We start from the raw sequence: 27577 nt of genomic DNA, 5'->3' as shown, positions 1-27577 counted from the left end.
TGTCCTTCAGGTGCTTGGAAACAGTTCTGGGAGGTTGTTCTTGGAGACTTTTTCTGAACTGAGGTGAAGCCCAGTCAGCTCCAGTCCCTTGAGTCCTGCTGCTTGTCTCTTTTTGAGACTGGCCCTAGGACAGACTTTTCCGAGCAGTCGGAACACCTTCCCTGGTGTCGTGGTTTAAACCTCAATGGCAGCTCTGCCTCACACGGCCACTCCCTCCCTCAGCAGTGGGGTCAGAGGGAGAATCGGAAGTGTAGAAGTGGTAAAACTCCTGGGTTGAGATAAAGACAGTGTAACAGGTAAAGCCCAAGACGTGTGCACAAGCAGAGGAAAACCAGGAATTGGTTCACCACTTCCCATGGCAGGCAGGTGTTGAGCCATCAAGCAGGGCTCCAACTCATGTAGTAGGGATTTGGGAAGACAAACAACATAACCCCAAACATCCCTCCCTTTCCCCTTCTTTCCCCAGCTCTATATGCTGAGCATGACACCATGGTGTGGGATATCCCTGGGGTCAGCTGGGGTCAGCTGTCCTGGCTGTGTCCCCTCCCAAATTCTTGTGCACACCAAGCCTAGCAAGGGTGGGGTGGGGTGAGAAGGAGAAAAAGCCTCAGCTCTGGGCAAGAGCTGCTCAGTAATAACAAAAACATCTCTATATTTCAACCCTGTTTTCAGCACAAACCCAAAACACAGCCTGTGCTAGCTACTGTGAAGAAAATTAACTCTATCCCCAGCCCAAACCAGCACACTTGGTTGTCATGATTTTGCAGAGATGGTAAACAGGGGCATTGATATCACATCAGCTGGATCTGTAAAATTACTCAAGAGCGACCTTTGCCCATGTGTAAATGAGAAAAATGACCTATGGGCACTTTTCTTCCTTCCTAGGTGGAACACTTCAAGATTAGATAAAGAGGTTTCCTCTCATCTGGTAATCACTCCTGCAGTTTTTCCCTATATTGTCATGGAGTGCTTCCGACGTCTTAAACTGCAAGTTGAAGACAAGGGGAAAGAAAGATTAGTAATTAGTTAAATTAATGGGTTATGAGTTATAGATGTGTGCTTATTAGAATATTCATGTTGTGTTGGAGAGAGTGATGGGTCTTAATTTCCTGATGCCACACTCTTAGTTTAATTTTATTCAGATGATCAAAATCAGAAATTGAATGCATGATTCTATTTTGACTGAAATAGAGGGGGGTGCATGGGAAAGGCATTATCTCTGTTTCAAAGGACCTGAAGAGTGTGTTTTTCAGGAAGAGCCCTCCTGGTGCAATTCTAGAACTAACCTGTTAAATGATGTTGTGTATCATATAATGTATGTGATATAATCCTGCTGTTCAATTGCCTGGCTCTTTCTGTACAAGGCGAGTAAAGCTGTTGCCATGAACTCTTTCACAACTTGGCTTTTGAGTGGCTCTGACAAACCTTTGCTGTGAAAAGTTTTGAGTTTGCTGTGATAATCACGCTAAGTCACCACAATGTAAAAGGTTTTGCAAAATTTGTCCTGAACTGAAAAGAAATCACAGTGTTTGTTTCTCACACCGTTCAAAATAACAAGTAGTTTTGTTGAGTACTCTACTTAAGATAAAAGAGCTACTTAAACAGACATATAGAGGGATTTTTACACTTGAACCCAAGTGATCAGTAATGGCTCTGCAGCAATATGTAAATATGACATGCTCAGGGCTTTCACTATTCAGGAACAGTATTCATTTTTTTCAGTGTGAGTACTACTGCCTCACCATCTGAAGGTTCAAAAGCAAGCTGCTCAAGTGTTGATCTTTCCAAGAGATAGGGAGGTAAGAGAAATATAGGCAATAAATTGAGGTAATACCATAAGTTATATACCAGCAAACAAAAAAACCTGCTGCTTTTGCAGTGTGATCCTGTGGCGTTGGTTGTGTGCACTGTACAGCTGGTGGTTTGGGGTGAATTATAAACTTGTTGTGGGAACCCTGCAGATTAAATGGGACTTCTTGGTTAGAAATCAATAATTTCTGCTGTATTTTCATGTTTGCTTTGTCTTAAAGTTGTTTGGTGAGGTTGGTGTTACTGCAGGTGGTGGATTTGCTGTTGCCGTGTTGAGCTTGCTGCAAAGGGTTCGTGACATAAGAAATAACATTTTGGTTGTGTTTTGTTCTGTGCTGTGTGCTGGTAATGAGGATTAACTCTGCAAGAGAAAATTACCCCATTGCTAGTTTGCTCAGCTGAGGCTTGAGATCCATTTGAGGTTTGAGGACCAGGTTTCTGGTGGGTGCTTTGGAGAGAAGATAGAAATGGGAAGGAGAGGGAGGAGGGAGTAGGGGTCACTACAGCACCACGATCTAGGAGACCTTATTCTTTGCCTCTGGCTAAGATACACTTTGTCCTGCTGGAAGATGTGAATTTCTTCTTTTCTCATCACAGCCAAAACAGCTTGTTTATAATTTTCTTTTCTGCGCTGTGTGTTTGTTTTAAAAACCTCTGCCCATGAATTACAATAAGTCTCTAGTTTTGACCTCTAAAGTTTTCTTGCTTTAGATCAGCGAGGTGGAAAGGTGAAAAAACTCAGATTGGCTGATTACAGGCAAGAAGATGGGGCAGGAGGTGGTTTTGCAGAACAAAATATAATTTACTGCTACAAGGTTTATGCGGGATCCCTTCCCACGTTAGCAATTTTACTCCTTGAAGGAAAAATAAAGTCTTCTCTTCAATATGACATTTGTGAGCTTTACAAATAAGATGAGTGTCTTCATATCCATTTCTACAGGTGGGGAAGCTGAGGCACAAATGGTGAGGAAGGGACTTGCCGTGCCTTTCCACAAGAAAGGTCACCAGCTGTGCTGGAAAATGAATCCAGTCTTTCTGTGTCCTGGTCCACAGCTTGATCCATCAGGCTCTTCCTGCTTATGGAAGAAGAGCCATGTGCTGCTGCTGTTCTAGTCATGCACTACTTGTATTTGCAGATTTGCTTCGCTTTATTCTCCCAGCACTCAATTTTCTCTCTGATTTCAGATGTTTCCTCTTCTGCTGCCCAGCCTGACACTTTTCTACATGAAGAACCCTGTATTCTCCCTTTCATTTCCTGCCCCCCAGTTTCTCTTATGCCACTAATTATTCAGACTCTATTTTGATTTATAAAATGTACTGCCAGTGTCACAGTGGTGTTCTGAAGACCCTGCCTGAGCTGAGATGTCCCTTTGTGTAAGTGTCATACAAATGCAGAATTACACAGTAGCAGTGGAAATTATCAGATACAGGTAATATCTCTGGAACTCCTGCCTTTTTGAATATTATCTCATGTATTTCTGCTGCCTTGGATGTTAACCCTTGAAGGGTTAGGTCTTGGGAGTATCCAGAACTTCTTAGGGTTAGAACCTGGCCTCTTATTCCTTCCTTATTCCTTCCTCCCTCCCTCAGCTAGGAGGATTCAGTTGCATGATCCATATGGCCAAAGTGTCCCTCAGGATAAAGTGTTTGAATTATGGGGCTTGTCCATGTTGCCATCTGAAGGTTGTTCCTCATAATAATGAAAATCACACCAAATTCATGCTGGCAAGCTCAGGCACAGGGGCTGTGAAGCCACTTCACGTGGCTGTTAGATTAAAGCTGGATTGCTGTGAAAAGTCTTTTCAGATGCACTGAGTCTGGTCTGTTCAAAAGGGGAAGCTGTATGCCAAGGAGTGGCTCCAAAATAAATTGTAAGGGATCTAGAAATTTTGTAGCTCTTCAGCAGAGCTGTGGGTGGAATATGATTACAATACTTACAGATTACAGGTCTTTAAAATGAAAAATCTGTTGAAGCTTTTACTAATGTTTTTGTTAAGCCTTTTAAACAGGATTCTGTTCCTTCCTTTGCTTGCCATACTTAACTGCTTCTTTTCCTTTGCTTCCCTGGTCTAGAAAAAATCAGTTCCTTTCCTCCTCCAAGTCAGTGAATCTTTTGTTAATAATATCCAAGTCTATTACTTGGTCATAGATAGGCCAGCCTGCAGATTTAGGAAACCTCTGTCTTGCTGTTGATACTCACAATAATATTCCAATTTACCCAAAACGGACCTTTTAAGAATATTAATGAGGTATTAGTCTACAGCTATTTAGTTAGCTTGGCATTTCAATTTTAGATTTGAATTCAGCAGCTTTTCATTTCCTAGTGCCATCTAATGCATTCCTTCTCCAGTTAAAAGTGTTGCTCCTGTTGTGATGGACCAGTCTGAGCCAGGGACACTGCACTAGGTGACATAATATCTTAGATAATGTATTTTTTTTAAACACACATTGTGAAGATTTGAGTTATTGACGGCTTCTGCATAAAAATGGGGCCTTGAGTCTTGGGTTTAATTTCTGCTTTTTACTGCTTTTACAAACAGTATGAATATATATTTTACACACTTTATTTTTTTCCCCTCTCTGGGAAAAATTGAGCTCAAATATATTCTGTTGCCTTGCATTGTAAATGAACAGCTCGTGCATGAGTGTATCCTTTCCTTTTAAAGGTCAAGCACATACAGATCTGAAGGGATTGAAGTCACAGTGAAGTACAGCCAAGGCAGCTGGACTGGAGTGCTGGGCACAGATGTCATTACCATGCCCAAAGGACTCTATGGCAGCTACACCATCAACATTGCCACTATCCTCGAGTCAGAGAATTTCTTCCTGCCAGGGGTTAAATGGCACGGGATCCTTGGTCTTGCCTACGATGCCTTAGCCAAGGTAAACCATCCCTTCCCCACTGATTGTCTTCCACAAGGACAGTAAACAGAAATCTATTAAAATAAAGCCAGCAGATCATCTGTCAGCATTAGACTCCACCCTTCCAGCCACTCTTTCCTACCGATCTTCTGTCTTTGTTCCAGAAAGAGTAAATTGGGTTGTGATGGTACCACAGTCCCATGTGAGGATTTTGGCTTTTCTGGTGCTGAAAATGCTGATTTTAGCTCCTCTGGAATGAATACATTTTTACAGAGCTCGTAGTATCAGAGTGGTGTTGGGATGTGTGTGGAGGGAGGTGTTGGAGCTCTGATGACATTTCTCAAGACTGGTCCAAGGCAAAGCCCTTGGCAGTTCATTCTAGGAGATTGTCCATTCATCAAGTAAAAGCTGAGGTGGATGGATAATTTCAGAATGAATATTAGCTACAGTGTTTTCAGGAACATAGAACCAAGCACATCCTGCTCCTCTGGAGGTAGGAAATTCAGGTAGAAGATTCAATTAAAACCTGAAATTTTTAGTCCAAAATGCATAACCTTAAATGGAAAACTGAAAACGTGATTGGAACGCTACATAGTTACAATTTTCAAAGTGAGTTCTACGCAGACAGAACAAACAATTCAACTCTGCCTGATGACTCTGCTTTACTCCAGAGTTGTGTGAGCGTTGTATTTATTGACTTCATGGACTGTCAGCAGGAAGAGAAGAGCTTCTTCTCAAACCCTGGCTTGGGCAAACAGAGTACTCAGGGCATTTGTTCTTCTCTTCTTCCAAGGACTTAGGGGTTGTTGGCTTCTGAGGCTGCTCTGGGTTTGTGTAGTGAGAGCACCTGGCCCCTTGGAGGGAGCCAGGGGCTCTGCCCATCATGAGACCTTCGTGCACAGAAATGTGAATTACAGGGAAGTTGCAGCACTCCAGTGATAGCAAAGGAAAACAGGACCTGCAGCGTAGGGAAGAGCCTGTTGGCCAGTAACCAGCTGAAGAGAGTGTGCTTGGACATGAAGTTCTGCAAAAGAAAAGAGAGGAAACAAGGGCCACTGAATTCAAAGTTCATTAGAATTCAGTAGTGTTGAAAAACTGAAAATCCTGACTTTAAAATTCTGCTTTTTAACTATGGAAAGGTGTGAAAAACAAGTTACATTTTAGTGTTCTAATAACACAAAGCTTCTTCCAGACAGAAATTATCAGTGAGAGCTTCTGTCTGAAACTGGTGTTTGAGTTTGAAAACTGCAATTGAAAATTACTCTTGTGTTTTAGGGATTTGGTGGCGGCAGCACTGACAGTGGTCAAGAGTAAAAATGTTTTAAAAACAACAGAAACAGAAAAGTGACAGATACTGAGGTTTCAATGACTTATGTCTAGAATTTTCATCAGTTGGTTGTCAGAAATTCAATTTACTCATGAAAAGTGGTCTTGTTTGAATGATTTGCTGATTTCTGCAGAGAAACTTTCTAATGAACCCTGCAATTCTTTTTTGTTTGTTTGTTTTGTTTTTCAACACCTTCAAGCCTTCGAGTTCTGTGGAGACATTCTTTGATTCCCTTGTGAGGCAGGCAAAGATCCCCAACATTTTCTCCCTGCAGATGTGTGGTGCTGGACTCCCTGTTTCTGGAAGTGGTACCAACGGAGGTAGTCTTGTGGGTATCTGTCAATAGGAGAGGGAAGATGTATCTTTGTTCATCTCTCTCCCTCTTTTCTCTGACTATCCCCTACTTCTGCCAAATTTAGTGTTTAAATATATTTTCATATTTTAAATATGCTTTCTATCTTTTTTTTTTGAAAGAAAATTAAACCCTTAGGCAAAATTCGAGTGTTATTTATTTTCATTCTCGATTCTTTTTTTTCTCTCAAGTTTGAGTAAACTTTTCATCTTTCAACAAAGGAAAACATGAATGTTGTGGTGTTTCCTCAGGGCAGATTCTGCTATATTTCTCAAACTGAGTAGTCCCTTATTCAGCTGATAAATTTGTTCAATCTCATCAAAATGCTCCAGTAATTTTTTTTTTTGGTACATGATGTGAAAAGGGGGAGAGGAATCAAGGGGCTTTTCTTTTTTTGTCGACAACATATTAAAGGGGAGAAATCTGTAGATCAGATCTACTGCTTGTTGTTACTCTGGAAAGTCTTTCCATCAGCTGTAGTGGGACCATGAATTGGCCATTATGTATCTGGAACTGGGAGATGGAATGACTTTCCCAAATGATGCTGAAATAAGCATCTCAGCACAGGAGCTGATCACAAATACTCATTTTCAAGAGAATTAGCATATTGTAAATGTTATTCATATAATTGAAGACCAAGAGAGAATTTGCTTATGTTCAGTTCAGAGTCTGAGGGTCCACAAATGCTCCCAGCCATCCTCAGCCTAGGTTTTGATGGAAGCTAATAGTGATAGCAGTGACAGGATGGGATTCCATTTTGTGTGTAAGAAAAAATGAAATGTTCTTAGATAGTGTTAAAGCTTTTCTGATCTGATAAAGCAAGTTTTTCACGTGTAAGTTCAATATTCTGTCCCATTTTTATACATTACCTAGATTTAACCACTGAAGACACTGTGTTGATTTTCAACAGTGGAGTTTTCACAACAAAATCAGTGTGAGGTTGTAGATGAAGATGCTGCTAATTTGGCCCAGTATGGGAATTCTGTTTGAAGGACAGTTTGTTTAATGTCTAGATGTTTCATACTGCTCTATTATTGACAGAGAACTTGACAGTAAAATCCTTACAAATGATGCTAAATTAAAATTTTCATGCCCCTGGGTATCACAACTAAGTATCCCCTTTCTGCGTGTACTTGCCCCAAAAGTGAACATTTGGGAATTTAAAGTATGTGACTTCTTTTCTCCTCTCCCTTAGGTCCTGGGTGGAATTGAGCCAAGTCTGTACACGGGGGATATCTGGTACACACCCATCAAAGAGGAGTGGTATTACCAGGTTGAAATCCTCAAACTGGAGGTCGGGGGACAGAACCTCGAACTGGACTGCAGGGAGGTATTGGCTCTTCTGTGTTCCTGTCTCTATAAAATGCAAGTTTGGCTGAGAAAAAAACCCTGATTGATCAGTTTTGTCTTGGCAAGCAGATGTGCACCGCAGTCTCCTGAGAATTAAATTAAAGCAATTCTGGTCTAACAAAGGCAGTGGGTGATTTTGGACTGACCCCTGTAGAGCTGTCTAAGCTCACAGTTCACGGTGGCAGTGCACAGGTGTCATCCTGGGTTGCTTCATCAAGTTCTCATCCTATGCCTCCTTTTCGATTTTATATTTTTGCAATCAACTTTTGCTCTCCTGTGGTTGGCAGTTATTATTCCTGATGGATAAGCTTTCTGTTTTTATTAGGAATAATGTTCTGCTGTATCTGGATCGGTCTAATGAGACCGTGCTGTTGCAATTTTTATTCCAAAGCCATTTCTTTTTTTTTTTTTTTGTGGAGTATATATGTGTATGTGTGTGTTTTATCTCTTTCTTACTATTGCTTGTTGCTATTCATGTTTTGATTTTGGTTCTGTAATTTTTATGCCCCAATTTCTTTAGGCATCCTAATTTCATTTTACGCTCATGCTCTTAGTTGGAGATCAATGGGACATGATAAGTTTAAAGTTCTTACAGTTCATATAAATTAAGTGAAATTCATTATTACAATATTACATGTGCATAAATATTATATTTCCATGCAAAATATTGAAATCATAATCCCATATAAATTATTTAAAATTAGTCGCAGCATCTTTCAACTCAATAAGCAAAACAAGGTCTATTTAAATGCTGCCTCTATTGTGCTGTTAGGAAAGCAAAACCACTGGTCCTTTAAAACAAATGTTTGCTTTTCTTTCTTGCCTTAAAAAACAATCAACATGTTTTTGAAGGGGAGCCCTTCAGTGGTTTAATACATGCTGTTGCCAGAAAACAACTCACTGAAAAATTTAGTGGTGTGTTAGGAAAGTTTCCTGTAATTGTTGCTCTCTTCTGAGCCAGGGGTTGCTTTCACTGATGCAGAAGGATCAAACCTTCCCGGATCAAAGGAGACCTTCCCACAGAAATTTAGAGGAAGAGCAGTAACATGGGAGTAGTACAATTAAATTTTGGCTGGTTAGGAGCTTGCAGAGGATGCATGATTCACTCTAGGATGAGGAGCTATGTTGTTGTCTCCTCTCCGTTGTTTTCTAGGAAATGGAACATTTTTTTGCAGCCTTCACCAGGGACTGCTCCTTTCCTTGCCAGGGAAAACTTGTTCCCTTGCTTCAATGCTGGGAATCTGTCCAGAGCTACACCACAGCAGTGGCCCTGAGCCTGGCAGCCGGGGCCGGGAGAAGTCCTGAGCTGCCAAAAGTGCACTTTGCACTGGTAAATATTAACCAGGAAAGCCAAGAAGGCAAAACCAGGTGCTTAGCCCCAGTGTGAACAATCCCGTTACACCCAGATTTTTGCACAGTTTTATATTAATGGTCGACCTTCTTTAACTATTTTTTTCCAAGGGTGGCATTCCAGGATGCCAGTGATTGTGTATTTTGTGGTACAAATCTGTTAAAATGAACTGCAAACTGCCATGGTATTTCTCTCCACTCTTTAACAGTATTTCCAAGTGTGTAATAAATGGTTTCCTGTTTGCTTTTCTGTCAGCTCTGTATGGCAGCCCTACAGCAGCTCTTTCAAAAAGAAATGTAGAAATCACCATCAGAGTTACTTTTTCTTACTTTTTTGGTGTGTTTTATTTTCATCACTGCACTAAAGGGACTCCATGTGACTTGATAACATCTAAATCAGTGTATTTTAAATTCACTTGCTATTTGACCTCTTCCTAAGTAGCTTAGGCTGTATATCATCCTGTGTCTTATGATTATGCCATAAACATGTCACAGCTCAGTTATATTAATCCTGCTGCCTAAGCTGGCAGCAAAAGTAGTTAATGCAAATAGCTGCCACTGCTGCTTGCCTTTTTTTTTCTCCCCACAATTAATCATAGTTTTTAAAGAGTTCATGAAAAAGGATTTACCCTTTAAAAAGTTTCTATTTCATGGACCATATCTGAAGTTTGCTGAAATCTCTTAATTTGAGGGTTGAAGTTTTAATAATAAGAGCATTGTTTGCTGGGGGGAGTGGTGCAGATTTTAAGGCAGCAAGACTGAAATTTCAAGTTTCTTGCTTTTGTTTGTGTTTTAGCAGTTTTCAGCAGTCAAGGGATGAAGGTGTAGCATTTGTACTCTTGAGCCAGTACAGACATGTAATAAGGCCTAATTTTTTTCTGACTATTCTTACATTAGATATGCCTGCCATTAAAAGAGGCTGCTGTGTTTAAACTAGAGTTGTACCCATGCTAGCATAGACCTTGATTCAGGAAGCTGCATCAGGATGTTCAGCACCTCTCTACTGAATAATAAAGTGCTTTTGCCCCCTCTGAGAGGGGCCAGACTTCACTTTTTTACAGCAGTGTGACCATTTGCACCAGCTGTGGTGACACAGTAATTTCCTGACTGGTGCAGATAAACCCACTCTTGCGTCTGGGCTGATAGTATCTTGCTTTTTTTGCTCTCAGATTTCATTGGAATTGAAGCTATCAGCTGGAGAGAGCTGCTGACAAGTGTGACATGCAGTTCTGGGAAGGCAGCTGCCAAAAAGGAGCAGCTTTGTTCTGGTTAGGAGACAGTGGGATGTGCATTACAGTGACTACAGCGTGCAACTTCTCTCCTTTTTTCTTCTCCCCTCCCCAGTACAATGCTGATAAAGCCATAGTAGACAGTGGAACCACTCTCCTTCGACTGCCTGAGAAAGTCTTCAGTGCTGTGGTGCAGGCAATAGCTCGCACGTCCCTGGTAAGATAACGCCATGAAACCTGCTCAAAAATGTGAAATTCCTGGGAAATGATCACAGGGTCTTTGAAAGGAGTGTCATCTCTGCTGCCTGCCTTGCAAGTTGTGGGTTTTTCACCTGAGGGGAGCAGAATCTTCCTTGGTCTAGCCCTGTTAATAAGGCAGAAATGACTGATGGCCTTTGATGGAAAGGAAGAGGTGAAAAAAAAAGGGAGGAGGGAAAAGCGGGGGGCCAAGTGCAGACAAGAAGTGTGTGTATGGAAATGCATCAGAAATAGGTCAGAAATGGAGTATTTTATTCTAAGCATTTCAGAAACACAGGACATAATCCCTGTTGCTCTGAGTCAAAGTATTAAGAGTGCAAAAATCAGTCATTTCATTCAAAACAGAGTGTTTGTAAAGTAGGAGAACCTGCTGCTGCAAGCAGTTCCTTTCCAAGTGTAATTCTTACTGCTGTCTAGAATAAATGTCATTCATTAGGATTATTCATATCAATAAAGCTGCTTTTGACCTTCATTATTGAATTATTTATGTTCAAAAGCATCTTTCTTTGGAAATAGAGTGGGCTTTAGAAGTAGGGCATGGGGATGGTGGAGTTCTCTGTATGTAGAGTGGCTGAAGCAGCATTTTCTGGTTAATAAAAACTATTCATACATTTTTGTTCAATACAAGGAAAAGCACCAAGAAGGTTAAAGAGGAAGAATAAATACCAGCTATTTCAGTGTGAACAAACTTGGTATTTTTGTCATGGATTCACAGTCAGACAGTGGCTGTTGATGCAAATCACAGGAAACACAGTAAGCAGCTGCCCCAAAGACAGAGCATTTGCCTGTGTGCTGACAATTCAAGATTGAGATCCTTTTCCCTACTTGATTGAGAGCAGAGATGTGGCATGAAGTGTTCTTCTCTGCCTGCAGATGTCCAGTATCTGAAATAAATGTACCAGGTACAAGTTCTTCTCTATTGCACAACCCTTAAGTGTTGACTGGAACAAGTTCAGTCCATGGGGGTGGAACTGAAAGAAGCCACCCCAAGGGCTCTTGTAACGTCACCCTGTGGATAAGGAATCCTCCTGGGAAGTGGGTCACAGTGGTCCACACTCCTCTCTGATGTTGGTCAGGACATTTGAACTGGGGCCTTCCACCTGACAAGGAAATAGTGGACAGATCACTAAGGTGTTAGAGGGGAACCATTCACTCTGCTTAATGGTTTTTTTTCTGTTCCTACAGAAAATGCATACAGTAGCTTTTTTTCGGAGTTCTTTCTAATCTCAAGACCTGCCTGCTGTACCCCTTTCCCTCCACACACCCCAAAATTTACTTTGACAGCTCTAAACAAAGGAGATAGCCTGCTAAATAAGAAAGTAGTTACAGGGTGCAAGGATGGGATTCCAGCTGTGTAGGAGCAATGTCAGGAAAACGGGTATTTTCAGCAATTGTACTGCGGCTCTGTGCTTCTGGCAGGAGATGTACCACTGAAAAAAAAATCATCTACTGTAGTCAGACACACTTTTCTGACCACAGGCGAGCCAGGTTAACAAGTTCCTGCTCCTCATAGCTTGTTATGAGCATCCCAGCCAGAAGTTATTTCCCCCTCAGGTACGCTGGGTTAACTGTGTGTGACACATCCCTGTATTCAGCTCCGTTAAAAAACAAGGCTGTGAGCTCTGTGCTCTTTAGTGGTGCAGATGGTTTTTTAAACCTTACTTCTGTGGACTGAAGTCTTTTAGGGAGCAGCTGTTAAGATGTAGTTTGGTGTTGCAGGGTGGTGATTTTGGCAGATGAGCAGAGATGAGCCAGGCAGCTACTACACCTCACTGAGCTGAAGTCAGGACAGCATTAATACAATGCTAAGTTAAAAAGTTGAACAAAGGAAGGCTCAGATAATCCTAAAATCTTTGTTTTAATAGCCTTTTGGGTATCATGCACTCACATCTCCCCAGTGCATTGCTGCAGCATGCAGAAGGAAGGGAAAGAAGTGCAGTGCATTAAGCAATCTTTGTGGGAAATTAAAGCAGGCACTTAAAACAGAGCACTTCACAGGCTTGGCCTGACCTGTCTGGGTGGTATCTTGTGATTTTTCTCAGATCTGCTTTTCAAGACAAAATGGAAAGAGAGAAGAACTGTATTTCTCAGCAGGTCTGGCCTGGGACTTAGCTGTGAGGGAAGAGTGTTCTGCCCCTTGCCAAGGATGCACTTCAGCCTGTGCTGAGAGTTACGGGTAAAAGGCCTGTTTGTGGTGGTAAATCTCCTTGTTCACATGAGTCTGTGCTTGTTGGCCCAAGAACAGAGCAGAGCACTTGGAAATAGGAAAATGTCTCTGTGCAGCCCCAACAAACACTTCACAGGCAGGTGTGTGGCGAGTACCTGTCAGCAGTAAAATGCCATATATTAATGAATGAGCTGGTGCTTACAGAATAATCAATATCACAGATAAATACAAATGAGGACAGTGCAGAGGCTGGATTCCATCTTTTTCTTCACCCAGATGGGAGGCTTTGGCTGGGCAGCCTCAGATCAAGCTCCTCCCTTGAATGATGCTTTGTGGGGGAACAAGAACCAGCAGCCAAAGTAATGCAGTGAAACAAGGAAGGTTTTTGCTCAGATCTGGCAGCAGGTCAACTTCAGGGAGCAGGAGCATTGAGCAAGATGTTTGTCTTAGCCAAACAAGCTCTGTAGGAGTTTGCTTTTTGTTTTGTTAGTTCCATGGATATATTAAGTGCTGTTAATCAATTTTATTTCAAAAGCATGTCAGGTTATACTGGTAGGGAGTGACAGGGCAGCAAAAGAGACAGAGGGATGTGTTCTTTTCCATTCCAGCAAACCTTGGTTCCCTTAGAAGCCAGGAGATTTTTGGCTTAGCCCTTGGCTTCAAAACTCTGAAGCTGAGTAAGAAGCTGTAGGTGCATGAGGAGCAGGGATGACCTCGTTACATATTCACGTGGTTTGTATTTTGGTTTGTGTATTTTATAAAATGTAACATGCTGCTTCAAAACGTTGGTGTTTGGTCTGAGAGGAGGTAGGGAGGCAGTGAAATCCCAGTGATGCTTTGGCTCTGTGGCACCACACATGTTCTCTGCAGCAGTGGAAACAGTGAGACACAAACAGAGGGGGAAGGGAGAGCTAAACTGGCTTTTGCCTCTTCCCCCTTCTCCCAAGTCATGATGGGTTATGACACACCTCACTTTGGGTGTTGGGGCTTGGGTTTTTGCTTTGGTCCTTAAAGAAGCAGCTGAGATTTGTGTTCATGCTTGAATTTCTCCATGGGAGTGAAAGAAGTATCCAAGTGGCAGTGATCATTTACAAAAATCTATCAAAATGTCTGTAATCTGTAAGTGTAATTTTGTTTGCTTGGTTTGTTTTACAGATACAAGAATTCTCTTCCGGTTTCTGGACTGGTTCACAGCTTGCATGCTGGGATAGAACTGAAAAACCCTGGTCCTTATTTCCCAAACTCTCCATTTACCTGAGGGATGAAAACTCCAGTAGGTCGTTTCGGATCTCTATCCTACCACAGGTCTCAACCTTCTTTGTTTATTCATCTGTGCATTTATTTTTACTATTGTAAAGCACATTATACAGCTCTTAAAAAACAGGAGCTATTTTTAGCAGTAATAGGGGACTGGCTTATTGTATGCCAGGGAAACCTTTTTTAATCAAATTTTAAAAATCAATTTTTAAGTAGGGAAAATAACAAACTTGTCAAACCTAAAAGCAAAAAGGAAAAGCACAAAGCACAATTTCCCTCTCAGTGCAGTCCATCTAGTTGGGAATTTTTTTTTTTTTAATTTGCTGGGAAAAATAGGCAAGTTATTGTTTTGTTTTCATGAGCTTTGGCCACATCAGATGTCAATACAGAATGTCTCTGCTCGTTTTGATCTTCTCGTTTTGCGAAGGGAATTGATTTGTTTCTCCAGGCATTTTGAGTTGGAGCACTTCTTCTGAATATGAAAATCTTGGCAATGACCCTTTGTGAGCTCTTCACCAGTTTCTGTAACTCACTTGGTTTATCTTTTATTAATATTCCATCCCAACTTTTAGAATATAATGTGCCACTTTTGTTTTTCTTCTCTGTCTTCTCCTCCCAGTATAAGGTGCACTACAGGCTGGTATCCTCCAACATTATTACATTCTTTTACCTCAAGGAACAGGCAGGAGCAAAGGAAAGAATGAACCTATTAAGTACATTTTAACTTGAAATATAGTACAGCCTTATGATAAGCTTTTTCTGTATTGATCATGTAGCTTGGCAATCGTTCATCTTCCTCGGGGAGACAGGGGGTGAAATGTGACTTGAATTTGTAAGATCTAGAACCTTGAAGCTGACACTGAATGCTCTCTGAATCAACTCCATCCTAGTAATTTTTTTAACAACTAAATTATTCTCTAATTTGAGTTCATATCCCAAGTTCTTCCTCAGCCATCCTTCCCTTATGGAAAATATGGTAAATAGTGAGAATCTCGAGAATTTGCTGCTGACCTGCATGCTGTGACTGACTGTTTCAACTTTATCTTAGAATCCACAAGCTTTACCTCTTACCTGCCTGTCAGTTTTGACTGTTTTTAAATCATGTACAGAAATCTGTTTGCCCCAATCCATTCTCTATTTCCAGTGGGATTTGTGTGCTTGAACTATAAAAACGAAGAAGTCTGAACTTCTACCTGCTGTGAGGTGTTGCTTTTTACACTCTGGCTTCCTTTTTTTAATTTATTTTTCTTTTTTTTAATTTTCTTTTTAACAGCTTTATATTCAACCCATCCTTGTGATAGGAGATAATTTGCAGTGCTACCGATTCGGCATCTCCTCCTCCACAAACGCTCTGGTCATTGGTGCTACAGTCATGGAAGGATTCTATGTCATCTTTGACAGAGCCCAGAGGAGAGTGGGCTTTGCAGTGAGCCCCTGTGCAGGTAAGAGAAACATATCTCAGGACTTGAGTGAGGAAACTCAGAGAAACACCTTTGCCATTTATCTGTTGGGGAAAAGCGTGGTGACTCCCGCAGTGTGAAGGGTGTATTTTGAAGAAGTTCCGAGCCATTCACATTTCAAAGGAAGGAAAAAAACAAAAAACAAAAACAAAAACAACAAAAAAACCCACCCCAACTGTATTGCAACATCTTTTGGCATGAAGTGAATCAGCCTCAGCTCTGGGTATCTGTGCTGGGTTCTTCCCTCTCACAGAGATGGTCTTTCTGGAACATCTGTCTGTGTGTGGAGTTTCCCCAACAGTTACATCAAATGAGTCCCTGCTTATAATGCAGCTTCATTTTGGGCTAGTTCCTGCTCAAAGCTGGGCGTAAATGGATTCTTCAACCAACTCTTGCAGTGTGCAGTGAAGTGCCTTACTCACACTTTTCTCTTCATGTAAATTGAGCCTGTTCAGCCCCTCAGAAATTTGCAAAGAAAGAGCTGAGGTGAAAATTGGACTCACATTTAGACTTGCAGTGTTTGTGTTAGTTCTAAACAAATACTTTTCTCAGTGTAAGCAGAAAGCCATTAATTTTTTAACTAGCTGCTGAGGAGATATAAAAGAGCTCGTAATTTTTGGCTGATTTTACTGTGCTGGGTAACTTTCATGATTATTCTTTTCTTACCAAGGGTAGCTAAATCCAAAAATTTTGGGGTTTCTTCCCCTTGTTGTTCAGACATTGCTTTAACATGACAAGAACATCCAAGTGGGAGAGGAGGGGAAGGATGTGCACCCACATGCAGGTCTCTGTCCCAAACAGGAGTGGTCTGTGCCCTGAAAAACATTGTCTCACCTGAGGTTTGCATGAGAAAAGGACTGGAACTGACAGTGCTTCTTTAAGCTCTTAGAGAGGGTGAAGGTAGTTAGGACGTGCTTAATGCAATCAGGTAATAGAGAGGAGGAAGAGAGAACTGGCTGGCTGAGTTGCAGCTCTAGGGCAATTTTAAAGCTTGTTTTTTTGATCTCTACATTGTTAACAGGCTCAGACTTGTCAGGTTTTAGCTCGTTCCCAAAGAAAATCTCGATATTGGTGAGAGTTGCTTAATGGACACCCCTGTGAGGTGCCATGCAGTGATGAAAGACACTTCATGAATGTATCTGGCAGGAGAGTGTAACTGGACAAACAATGCAGGCCGGGTTTCACTGCCTTTCATTCTTCCTGGTGCCTCCTGACTGCAGCGGGAGCAAGTGTGGAGCTGCCTCCTGTCCCTGTCCCGCTGCAGCCATCAGTGGGGGGAGGAGGGGGCATTTGACAGAACATATTGACCACGTGTGGTCAGCAGGGGACACGAGGCAGCTGCTGTGCATAAGAACTGCTCTGACAGCCCTTCTTTGTTGAGGAAAATAATCGGGGAAGCATAGTAACACCTCGGTGTTAATATTGCTACCTGCAAGCATAGTTTGACCACTTCACGTAGCTCTGCCAGAGACGAAGAACTGAGCTTGCTGAACAGAACTGCCATTGGAATTTACATGAGCTTGGACACGTGATTACACCCAGCTGGTGCTCCAAGACATTTCCTCCTTGTCTCTTCGTCCACGTTTTCTGCATATGTCTAACCCAGCATCACAGGAACTCGGCTTCCTGAGGAATCATCTGACTGGCCGGGACAAGATGCACGGAGTTGTCAGGTTCCACTCACATGGGGCAGATGACATTTCGCTGGATGTGCCAGTTCTGCTGAGTCTCACTTCTTCACAGCTTGTGGTTTCCATATTTAACAGCACTTTCATCAGAGAGCCACGGCTGCGAGTGGAGCGCCTCGGTGCAGGGTGAGGGATTGAGCTGCCAAACTGGCTTCCCGTGGAGGCCAGCCATGCCCTCCACAGCAACTACATTCATCCCATTTATTTGGAGCCTTCCAGGCTGTTCGTGGGCATAAATTAAACTGAATTGCTGATGGCTTTAATCTTCAGAAATGGAGAAATGTTAAAGACAGTTTGGTGTGGCTTTGCAATGACCTTTGCTTTGTTAGAGTGAACATTAAGTTAAATCCGTGCTTTTATAAGGTGTTAAAGCTGTACTTGATGAATAGAATAATTAAGGGAACAGGACTAAAAACCTTTATTTCATTGAACTTCCTGGTTACTTTTCAGATTTGGCTAGAGATGAGAACTGGCTTATCGCACAATATTCCTTGGACTGCTGTAATTCTCCAGGATGTACCAACAGTGAGGAAAGTTAGATAGACTGCTGCAGGAAGATACTCCATTGTAGCAGGAAATATGCCTTTTCCTCATTACATGAAACCCTTTAAGACTTAGACAAATAATTTCAAGTTGCCCATTGATAACCTACTGTTTACAGGATGACTAGGACAGGTTTTTGGATCAGGTCCCTTCTTGAGACAGGATATTCAGATCAACGAGTTGGTTTCACTGAAGCAGCCTGGAAATGTTCAAGGCCGGGTTGGATGGGGCTTTGAACAACCTGGTCTAATGGAAAGTTCCCTGCCCATGGCAGGGGGTTAAAACTAGATAATGTTTAAGGTCCCTTCCAACCCAAACAAAGGAAAAAAAAATAAGGAAGAAAAAAAAAAAAGCCCTGTGGGAAAGTTTTGGTAGGCCCTAAGTTGAATGCAAGCCAAGGCAGGTGAAGGTGAAATTACATAACATAGAGCAATGTTCACCAGGGACATTCAGGAACTGGACATGAGGAGTTTTTTCTTCACCAGGAGGGTGGTACAGCACTGAAACAGGTCCCCATCCTCAGGGTTTTACAAGGCCTGGCTGGATAAATAAAATCTGCAGCAGAACTGATCTGTTGATCCTGACAGTCCTGTTCTGAGTAGGATCCTGGTCTAGGTAACTTCCAGGGGCCCTTTTCAAGCTGTACTTTACAATTTTATGAGGAATTTGATCTAATCCCAGGTTTTTTTCCTTGGTAACCACCCAAGTGGGTGAGCTAGCATGTGTTGAGTTCTACACAGAGGCGCCTTTTTGTCCTGTAATCATCAACAGAGAAGAAAATCTCATTTATTCAAGGTTATAAAAGTATTGTAGTTAGGTACCACCAGATACTCTAAAATAATACACCAAAATACTCTAATTTAGTTAATGTGTAATATGCTGAGTGTGACTGTTAGTTTATGTTAAGGGCTTCTTTGAACAATTTAGGCAAATTTCCTCTCAATTTCTCTGGGGGTGGAAGAGTGTGAGGGAAGTCTTTTTTGCCTTTTGGAGGGGAGAAAGCAGAGTCTGTGCTGCTATCAAGCATTCTCAAAATGCAGTTTAAAATGTCAGCCACTATGGAAACAGTTTTGTCTTTTCTTCTTTAATAGGAGTAATTACTGTGCTCAAGCCAAATAATGAGTAATTAGAGACTGTTTATTTTCAAAGCTATTTCCAAGGTGGGAAATTGCACTGTTTTTTCTTTCCCCCCACTTTTTCAAAATACTACTAAGTAATGATACTTAGGCCTTGCATTTCAGAGTGGTGTTAAATGTGGTTGAGTGGTGTTGTTGCAGAACTTGATAGAGACAAACAAACGGTGTGTGGGGGTGAGATGTCCAGAAGAAATAATTGCATGGCAGACAAAGTGAAATCCTGGGACTCTGGACAAAAAGGATTTCTGCCACAGACCTTCTAGGCAGAATTTTACCATCTAATGAATTTAGGGAGTGGGTGTTTGGTTATTCACCAGTGCCAGGGTCCTCGTGGGTGCAGCCTCGGGTTCCCCCGGTTTGCTCTCACGGCATATTCCTGCTAAAGGAGTCTTCCCACACTTAGGGGTGGAGAAGGGATTGGTTCAGATGAGTGATTCCACAGAAAATTCCTTGTTTGGGCATTTTGTTTGTTGTGAAGGTTGGTTTCCCATCTGATCTGCAAGTTGCAGCCTCCCATTCCCTCCACCAACACAAAAGAGGCTCTGAGAGACAGGAGTGAGGGTGCAGGATTGTCCCTTTCAACACCAGCCCACAATTAAGTTGAATTAAGTCTAACAAAACATAAATCTTAAAATAATACAAGGTCTTATGAGGCCAGGGACTGAATGATGACTAAAATCTATGCAGATAAAGCAACCAACCTATTCTGCATTTTTTTGTCCACAAAGAACCTTGAAGACCACCTTCCTGCCTTTGCAAATCCAGGCTCCCTTCTTCCTTCCAAGGGATATTTTATGGTAATCACTTCAAACATGGTTTCAGCAGTCATGACTAAGATATGTGAAAATAAGAAATCCAGTTTTCAGTAGATGGGATCACTTCCAATCAGGAAAGAGTGTGCCTGTGTATATATGTATAAAATGTGTGAGAAATTGAGCAGGACAGTTAAAACTGAGACCTTTATAAAAAAATACTCAGATGTGTCTTGGAAGTGGCTGACTAGAGAAGTGAATTATGACTGCTTCTTGCCTTAACTTTGTCATCATTTTTTGAGCAGCTGGGTTAGCTCTCCCTGCCCAGCACCATTGCTCCTTCATGTTCCTGTTCCTCACTCCTGACACTGACCTTCCTCTCCTCCACTCCCCTTTCATGGACAGCTGTCACCCAGCTCTCCTGCCTCACCTCCCCTTCCTTCTGGATTTTCACCCCCAAGAGTATCTGTGCTGCTTTCCACGCTGCACCTTGTGTTTAGGATGAAGTCCTTTAAGGACTGATGAACCTTCCTGCTGCTCCCTAAGAAGACAGCAAACACAGACGATCACAATATCACCTGTGGTGCTGTTCCAGTTGTTGGAAATATCAGAAACAAACAAAAAACTGCCCAGGCCCTGCCCTACACCAGGGTGGTTGTCATAGGATATTTAAAAGGACATTTCTGAAAGGTTAGTCCAGAGAGAAAAAAGTGATCCAGTGGTTTGGGCTTTGACTGATTGAAATGTCTGTTCTCTCCTAGATAGCTTGTGGAGATGAGGGAGTGTCACGGTCTCCTTATGCTTCAGAGTTCCTTTTTATAAACATGAGATTCTTGCATTTTTATTGCAACGAGAAATGCAGTAAAACGTGAATGGGCTGAGATGTGTGGTGACAGAGGGAGAGGGATATACAAGTGGTTTTAAATGGTGTCTGTAGACCTGATCTTTTTCTGTCTGTAACTCCTCAGAAGTTGACGGCTCTCCCGTGTCGGAGATCGAAGGCCCTTTCTCAACAGCAGACGTCGCCAGCAACTGCGTTTCCAGCCTTTCCTTCCACGAGCCGGTGCTGTGGATCGCCTCCTATGCCCTGATGAGCCTGTGTGGGATCATCCTGCTCGTCCTGATCATCCTGCTGCTCATCCCACCCCGCTGCCAGCACCGCTACACGGACAATGACGTGGTCAACGACGAGTCCTCCCTCGTGCGCCACCGGTGGAAATGAGAGGCTGGATCCTGAAAACTGAGACTTAAAACAAGACCAAGGACAAAGAGCTCTGCCAAGGGGAAGAAGCCAATGCCTCCTCAGTCCTTTCTACGTTCCTTACAAAACGCTGTTGAAAATCCCACCAAATATCCTGCATCATGACTTTTATAGCTTTATTTTCTAACACCAGTTCTGAACCAAAGCACTGTTAACCACCTCTGAAGTGCTACAGTACTGGATTTGCTACTGCAGTACAACAAGCCTTTATGGTCTCTACAGTACCTTGTTTAACAAAAAAAAACTTTAAAAAAAGTTTAAAAAAAAAAAAGATAAAAAACCACACCATGATGTTCTTCCACTGTCTGAACAAAATTGTCCATCTCTCTTTCACAAAGAAAAAGGAGCTGTCAGTATTTTCTAACTAATCAAGCCCTGACTGTAGGAAAAGAGAAAAAAAATTAATAATCTTTCTTATTAATTGCATTAAATGAATACTGCTTTCTGTTTACATCAGTTTATTTTGAAACTGTGCTTATGGTATGGGGGAGGGAGAAAGTCAGACTTAAGCAGCAGAGGAAAGCAAGTGAGATCAAGAAGAAATGTTGGTTTGTGGTTTCTTGCCCTCAAGATCACTGCTGCCACTTGAGAGGGTCACCCTCCCTGAGAATTGTAACAAAATAGTCCAAGGTGGTGAAAACTGGGAAACAAACTTGTTCAGCCTTAGAGTAAAACAAGACTACCTCTCTTAATTTACAAGGATGCTACCACTGGTAAGTGTGTGGATTAGAACTGGTCTTGAAGCACAAAGATGCTCCATAGAACCAAACAGAACTGCTTGGCTTTGAAATTTTTCTGGATTTTATAAAAGTTAATACTTCATGACTTTCCACTTTGGTGCACAAAAAAAAAAAGAAACCTTTCAGTTTCCCCCCCCCCCTCATGTGGGGTTTGTTGGTTTTTTTCTGAGTTGAGTTTGATATTTAGAAAAGGCTGATCTGCTTATGTATGGACAGACAAGAGAGCAAGGTCTGTGTTCTGCTGTATTTCTAGAGAGCATGTAACAAAAAGAAAACGAAATAAGACACCGTTTTTTTGTTTTAATTTGGCTGAGCTCAGCAACCTAGAAATTCAAGGGAGAAGTACCTGTCTTTATGGACAGGCTGTGACGTGAAAGTCTTTATGCTGGCTTGTTTTTCAGCTTGAGCAGCAGTTGGAGGTGTTCATTTTGGTGTCAATCAAATGAAAAGCGTATGTCCTGCCTGGCTGAAAACAAACATGTAGGTGGGACTGGAAACAACAGTGGGAGAGAGCAGGGCAGAATGTATTTGACCAGGCTTCCATTCTGCAAGTGCACATCGTCATGCTGAGGTCAGAACGAGGTGTTTTCTTTGCAGATAGGACAATTTTTCTTTTCTTTTCTCTAGTTGCAGGACCTCCGTGGCTTCTCTGTAACACCGGCCTAAGTGTTTGGATTGGAAAGATAAACAATGCAACATTGAGGATTTTTTTTTATAAAGAAAAAGGAAAAAGTATTCCTTTGCATTTTGATAGCAGAGCAGTTGGCATATCTGTATGGGAAATGAAGAAAAGAAAAAAAGCTTAGCTCTGAATTTCCCAATCCCTCGCCTAGACGATTTTCTGCCCAAAATCCCTTCATATAGCTCTGATTCACACTGCCTCTGCATCTGACTCTGCATGGAGTAAGGAAAGATTTTTTAATTTTTTTTCCAGAAATGGTGCATTTACAGAGGTGCACGTCATGTGTGCGAAAATAAAACACTGTGGGGGGTTTTTTAACTGACTTGTGTCTTTCACGTCATAACTGGAAGTGCCTGTGGTTTTCTTTTCAATTCTTGCACTTTCAGATTGCTTGGCTCAATAGAGTAAAATAATTGATGCTGTGATCCAACATCTGAAAATGATTTCTCTTGGAATTCGGAGTTGGAAACAGGAGGGAATTTTGAGTTTGTCTCCTTCTTCCTCTGCCTCTTAGTTTTTAGGAGGAGAAAAATTGTGAATTACATGAAATAAGCCATAGAGCTTAGCTGTTTTCTCAGTGTTCTATTTTCCATATCTCTTTCTTAATATATTTTAATTAAGAGTTCCACGTTGTCCTCCTGGGTTTGGTTTTACACGTAACAAATAACTTCAGAGTTGTATTCCTTCTTTTTCTACAGTATGGCAATAGAAGTTATTCTTCTGTCACTTGTTTCAAACAGAAACACAGTATGGATTTTGGGTGGATACAGTGTTAAACAATAAACCCTCTTTCATTTCAGAAAGTAAAAACAACTTGTATGCTCTTAAAAAGTTTCATCACTGCTCCCCTCACCCCAGAACCTCTTATCTCCTCACCACAATGAGTTTCCTGAAGGAATTCATTGGGAAAGGTTCTGAGGAGGGTTTTTAATGACAGCTGAGGTTTCTTCTGAGTTGGTTAACAAAGTATTCTTAGTGCACTGGATTTCATTTAAAAGGTTTAAGTGTTACTCTTTCCCTTAGAATATCATTGGTCAAGGTATTTTAAGAGAAACACTTGAATGAAGAGGAGCAATAATCAAGTAGCACATATGAAATACTAACATATTCTTGGGTTTTCTGCCATTCCTTCACAATTAAAATGTGGCTTCTAGTAAAAATGCTGGGAGTGACACCTGTGAGCAACACAAACTTCATCTGGGCTTGTAAATTGATACTTACACTGGCAGATATTCAGGTGAGCATTGCTCTGTTGCTCTGGCAACAAAGAGAGCAATAGAAACCCTTGAGGGTTCCTTTTTAGCCTACAACACATTAAGAAAAATAATGCTCTTTAGCAGTTTTGTACAGAAGATGAAACACAGTGACAGACTACACTATAACCGAGTGTAATCACTTGGTAACTTGCAGTGATCTCTTTCCCTGATATATTTCAAAAAATACATATGTTGTGAGGTATCTTATGCTCCTGTTAACCAACTTCAGGTGTAAGAATAAACCACACCTTGAAAAAAAAAATAAAAAAAGGAGGGAAGAGGAGTGAAAAAAACCAGAGCATTGACTAAAGATGATACTGGAAAATATCCTTTGTTTATTATGGAAGGCAGGATGCTCCAAATCACAGCACTCCAAACCATCCCTTGTACACGTGTCCATATTTCTTGCTGACCCAGCTCTCCTCTGATGGGAATGTAACACCACGTCCCCGGAAAGTGTCAGAAAGCCGTGTGCCCCTGGCTACAGCCCTGCAGGTAATTTGATGTCATCGGTGCAATCGCCAGGAATTTGAGGGGGTGTGGTTTGAGTTCGAGTGGTTAAACCTGAGTCCAGCCCTCGGAATAGGTTAATCCTATCCCCCTGCCTTCGCAAGTTTTAGAGTTATCATGGGGGTTTTTTTGGCGCAATTTAAATGCTGAGGGAAATAAATGAGGCATTTTAATAAGACTTTTGTTTAGGTGCTGTAAAAGAAGTTAGGCAGAGGGGATTGTTCTGTTTTTAAGGTGAAGGACTGTGCTTAGGATGTGCATGTTGGATCAACCTAAATGCAACGTATAAGGGGTTTTGGTATCTCTTGTGCTCAACAACTGTAAAATTTATCGTCTAAAGTTAACCTGTGAGTACCCCACCCAGTTCCTTGTTGTGTATGCTGGTTTTGTTTCACTGAAGGATGAGCCATTTGTCTGCCAACCTTTTCCTTTTAAATATTAAAAAGCTTGTGAGAGCTGCTTAACACAGCACATTTCCAGAGAAAGAGAGAGAGAGAGAGAAGTCTTTAAATTTTCCAATATTACAAAATGATTGTGCTGCTGGAAGTTTCTTTGATTTCTGTAGGGTTTCCAACAACTGGGCTGGTTGGTTGTCATATCCTCATCTCAGCCCTGAATATAAATGGCAATATGAGCTGTGTAATGAAAGGTGTTGGTACAGTGACCTATGGAGGTAGAAGTAAAGGAAACTATGGAAAGAAAAATAAATAGGATGCCTTTAGTTTCATTAAAAATGGCAAGAGCGTAACAGGTTGATCCTTTTCAGAAGTACTGTACTTTTTACCAAGACATTAGTTGCTGTCAGACTTGACTCTCTGATTGATAAATTGTTCATTTCTGGCTGCCGAAGCCCTTGCTGCTGATGAGAGAAGTGAAGACAGATTGGTAATGGGATACAAGCAATCTTCTGAGCCAGTTAGATTTGCTGGCTTTTGAGGCCTAATTAGATGCTAATCCAGGCTTGTGAGCAATCCAGCATCCTGCTTATAGCTTTGGGAATGCTAGCAGAAATACCTGGCTTCAGCCAAACTTCTGGATGGGATGGCTCCAAAACACAAAAGCCAGAGAGCAACAGCAGCTGCTGAGAAGCTGCTGTAGGTGCAACATCAGCCAGTCCCCAGTTCCTTTGATAAGGGTCCACTTGCCTGGATGTTTTGGAAACCAGCACTCCAAGGTGCCTGTTGGTGCTACTGGGAATTATCCACTCCCAGGTGAACAAAGGGCAACGATCATCTTTAGGTAGGATCGTTGCCCACCTGCTGAATATTCCCCTCTCCATATAACAGGGCACACACAGCTGTTTCTCACCCCCAGCAGTGGCCAGTTTTTAAGCAACAGGACAGGATCTCATAAAACATGCTGACATCAGTGACTGTGCAGTAGTGATACAAAAATGGTTTGCATTTGGCTGGATCTTTGTGGTCAGGTAGTCTTTGAAATACTGGGAATTTTAGATTAGACTAGGGAAGCACACACAGAATTTCTTTTGAGCTAGGCAATGAGTAAAACACAAAAGGTAATTTTCGGAATTTAAAAAGAAGTAGCCCTCAATAAGTGTTCTTTTTTTTTTTTTTTTTATAACAATCACTTAAAATAAATATATTTTAGTATGTTTGCTGTCCTACTTATTTTCTGGGTGTAAATCTGATTTTTCTAATTTGTCTTCTGGCCCACTCACCCCTTCTCTTTCCCAGAAAACCAAAAGTTCCTAAAAGCTGACGACCTCCATATTCCAAATTCGGCCTTCTAACAAAAGGTACATTTTTCTTGTTTACCATTTCACAGACCTGTTTTAAAGTAGTTCCTTAGCACTTGAAAAATTAGCTGCAGGTTGAAAATACTTGCAGTGCCATTAGGAGAAGAATCGGAGCCAAAGCTTTACCTGTGCCAATGCTCCCTGAATTTTACTGTGTGCCAAGAACTCCTTTGTGCATTTGACTACGTTCCCTGGATTTCTTTCACTTCCCACGTGGAAATAACTCCCTGGTCCTGTACATTCTCATTTTTCTCTGCCCTTGGGAAATACGAGGGTGGAGAAGAGGACCACAAGGAGCTGTGAGAGCTCCTTCCGTGACATCTTTTGTCCTAAAAACAACTCCAGCTGAGCAACTGAGTTTGCTCTGATTTTACAGCAATGTGTACTTAGGCAAAACACTTGAACAAATGACATTGTTTGTAACAATGCTCTCATCGTGTCCCCCTCTGATGAGGGAAATTTTCACAGGGCCAAGTCAAACCTGCAAAGGGCATGTTTATCCCTGTGTTTTCAGAGAGGGATTATAGAGCTGAATGTTTAAATGGTTATTTGCAGCATGGTTGTCCTTTGGAAAATTCTGTGGTAAAAGAAAAATGGACTTGAGAATGTTGAAGAGGAAATAAAAAGACAACTAACAATTTCTTGACAGCACAAAGGCATGGATTACTGCAATATGTGCTGGGGAAAAAATCGCTTTGGTAGCCAGTACTCTGTGTGTGTGCATAAACTATACAAAGTTCAGTGTTTAAGACTTACCTGAAACAGGCAGTTCACATTTTTTATTGCAAATTTTATATGGAGATGCAGAGATCTTTTAAGGTTTTAACACTACATTAACTGTTGTTTGATAGTTATTCAGGAAGTGTGGAAAGGATTTCACCTTTAAGGAAATTATTCCAACTTAGAGAGGCATTTCTTCACCTGTTGCTTTGTTTTGGTTTTTTATTAGACAATGTTTTTAACATTGACTGAAAAGAAAATGGGATCAAAACTTTGAAAACAGGGGTATAGTCTTTCTAATTCAATCTTCAGGTTATGTTAGGATCTCTATCCCACTTACTGTCAAGCCTCATTACTCAGTTTTTCAAAAATTGATACTTTGTACTTTCAGGTCTTGCCATTTTCAGATAAACACTATGTAAAAAATCAAATTTTATGCTGCGTAAAATAAATTATTAATTCTTTCAGCCTATTCTGTGTGTCTTTTTAAATCCTGTTAAGATGGAACTTCAAAGCTGATCAATTTTATCGGTCCAGATTCCTCCTGTGACTCTCAATTCCACCTTCTGGCTGTAGCTCTGCGGGGAAAGCAGAGCTGCTTTAGGTCCCATCTGACCCTGGCAGGAGGAGGAGGAGGTGGCCATGTTTAGCTCCGAGGTGATTTTTCCCTGCTTATTCCCGAATAACAGATGTTTCTGCTTCAGCTTTTCATGTCAGTGTTGGACAGCATCGAGCAGAGAAAGCATGAAACTGAGAAGGTGCTGCTGGTTTGGGGTGGATTCGGCTCATAGCTGGGCTGTTGCTGCCCTGTACTGCGGGCGGGGAAGGGACACAAATCCCTGTCCCTGTCCCTATCCCTGTCCCTGTCCCTGTCCCCGTCCCCATGGCAGAGCCCGCCCTGCTCCGCGCTCTTTCCCCGCCAGGTGGAGCCCAAGGGGCGTTTCCCAACTCCGGGACCCTCCCAGCAGTTTCTGTTCCTTGCCCGAATCCCATTAAAAGTACTTTCATTTTCTTTTCTAAATATCCGGCCTCAAGGGCCCTTAGCTTAGGGTCTTCTGATCGTTTACCATCTCCCTCTTCCCTCCACCTAAACGCCTCCTTAAAAAGTCCCT

At 41.7% G+C, this 27577-nt stretch overlaps 1 protein-coding gene across 2 annotated transcripts in view; it reads left to right on the top strand.

Annotated features, from left to right (window-relative positions):
• Nucleotides 1-26937, top strand: part of BACE2 (beta-secretase 2) — a 54547-nt gene extending 27610 nt beyond the window's left edge. For both annotated transcript variants that reach the window (XM_039553234.1, XM_019282956.3), the window contains exons 3-9: nt 4476-4692; nt 6198-6326; nt 7546-7680; nt 10395-10496; nt 13860-14009; nt 15235-15403; nt 20509-26937. In XM_039553234.1, the coding sequence (XP_039409168.1) occupies nt 4476-4692; nt 6198-6326; nt 7546-7680; nt 10395-10496; nt 13860-14009; nt 15235-15403; nt 20509-20762 (1156 nt within the window). In that variant the 3' untranslated portion in view covers nt 20763-26937. The remainder of the gene's footprint in view (nt 1-4475; nt 4693-6197; nt 6327-7545; nt 7681-10394; nt 10497-13859; nt 14010-15234; nt 15404-20508) is intronic.
• The last annotated feature ends 640 nt before the right edge of the window (nt 26938-27577 follow it).

Source organism: Corvus cornix, chromosome 1 (genome assembly GCF_000738735.6).
Source record: "Corvus cornix cornix isolate S_Up_H32 chromosome 1, ASM73873v5, whole genome shotgun sequence".
In the NCBI taxonomy this organism is placed as follows: domain Eukaryota; kingdom Metazoa; phylum Chordata; class Aves; order Passeriformes; family Corvidae; genus Corvus; species Corvus cornix.
Note: the sequence above shows the minus strand (reverse complement) of the source record. Positions and strands in the feature narration are given on the sequence as shown.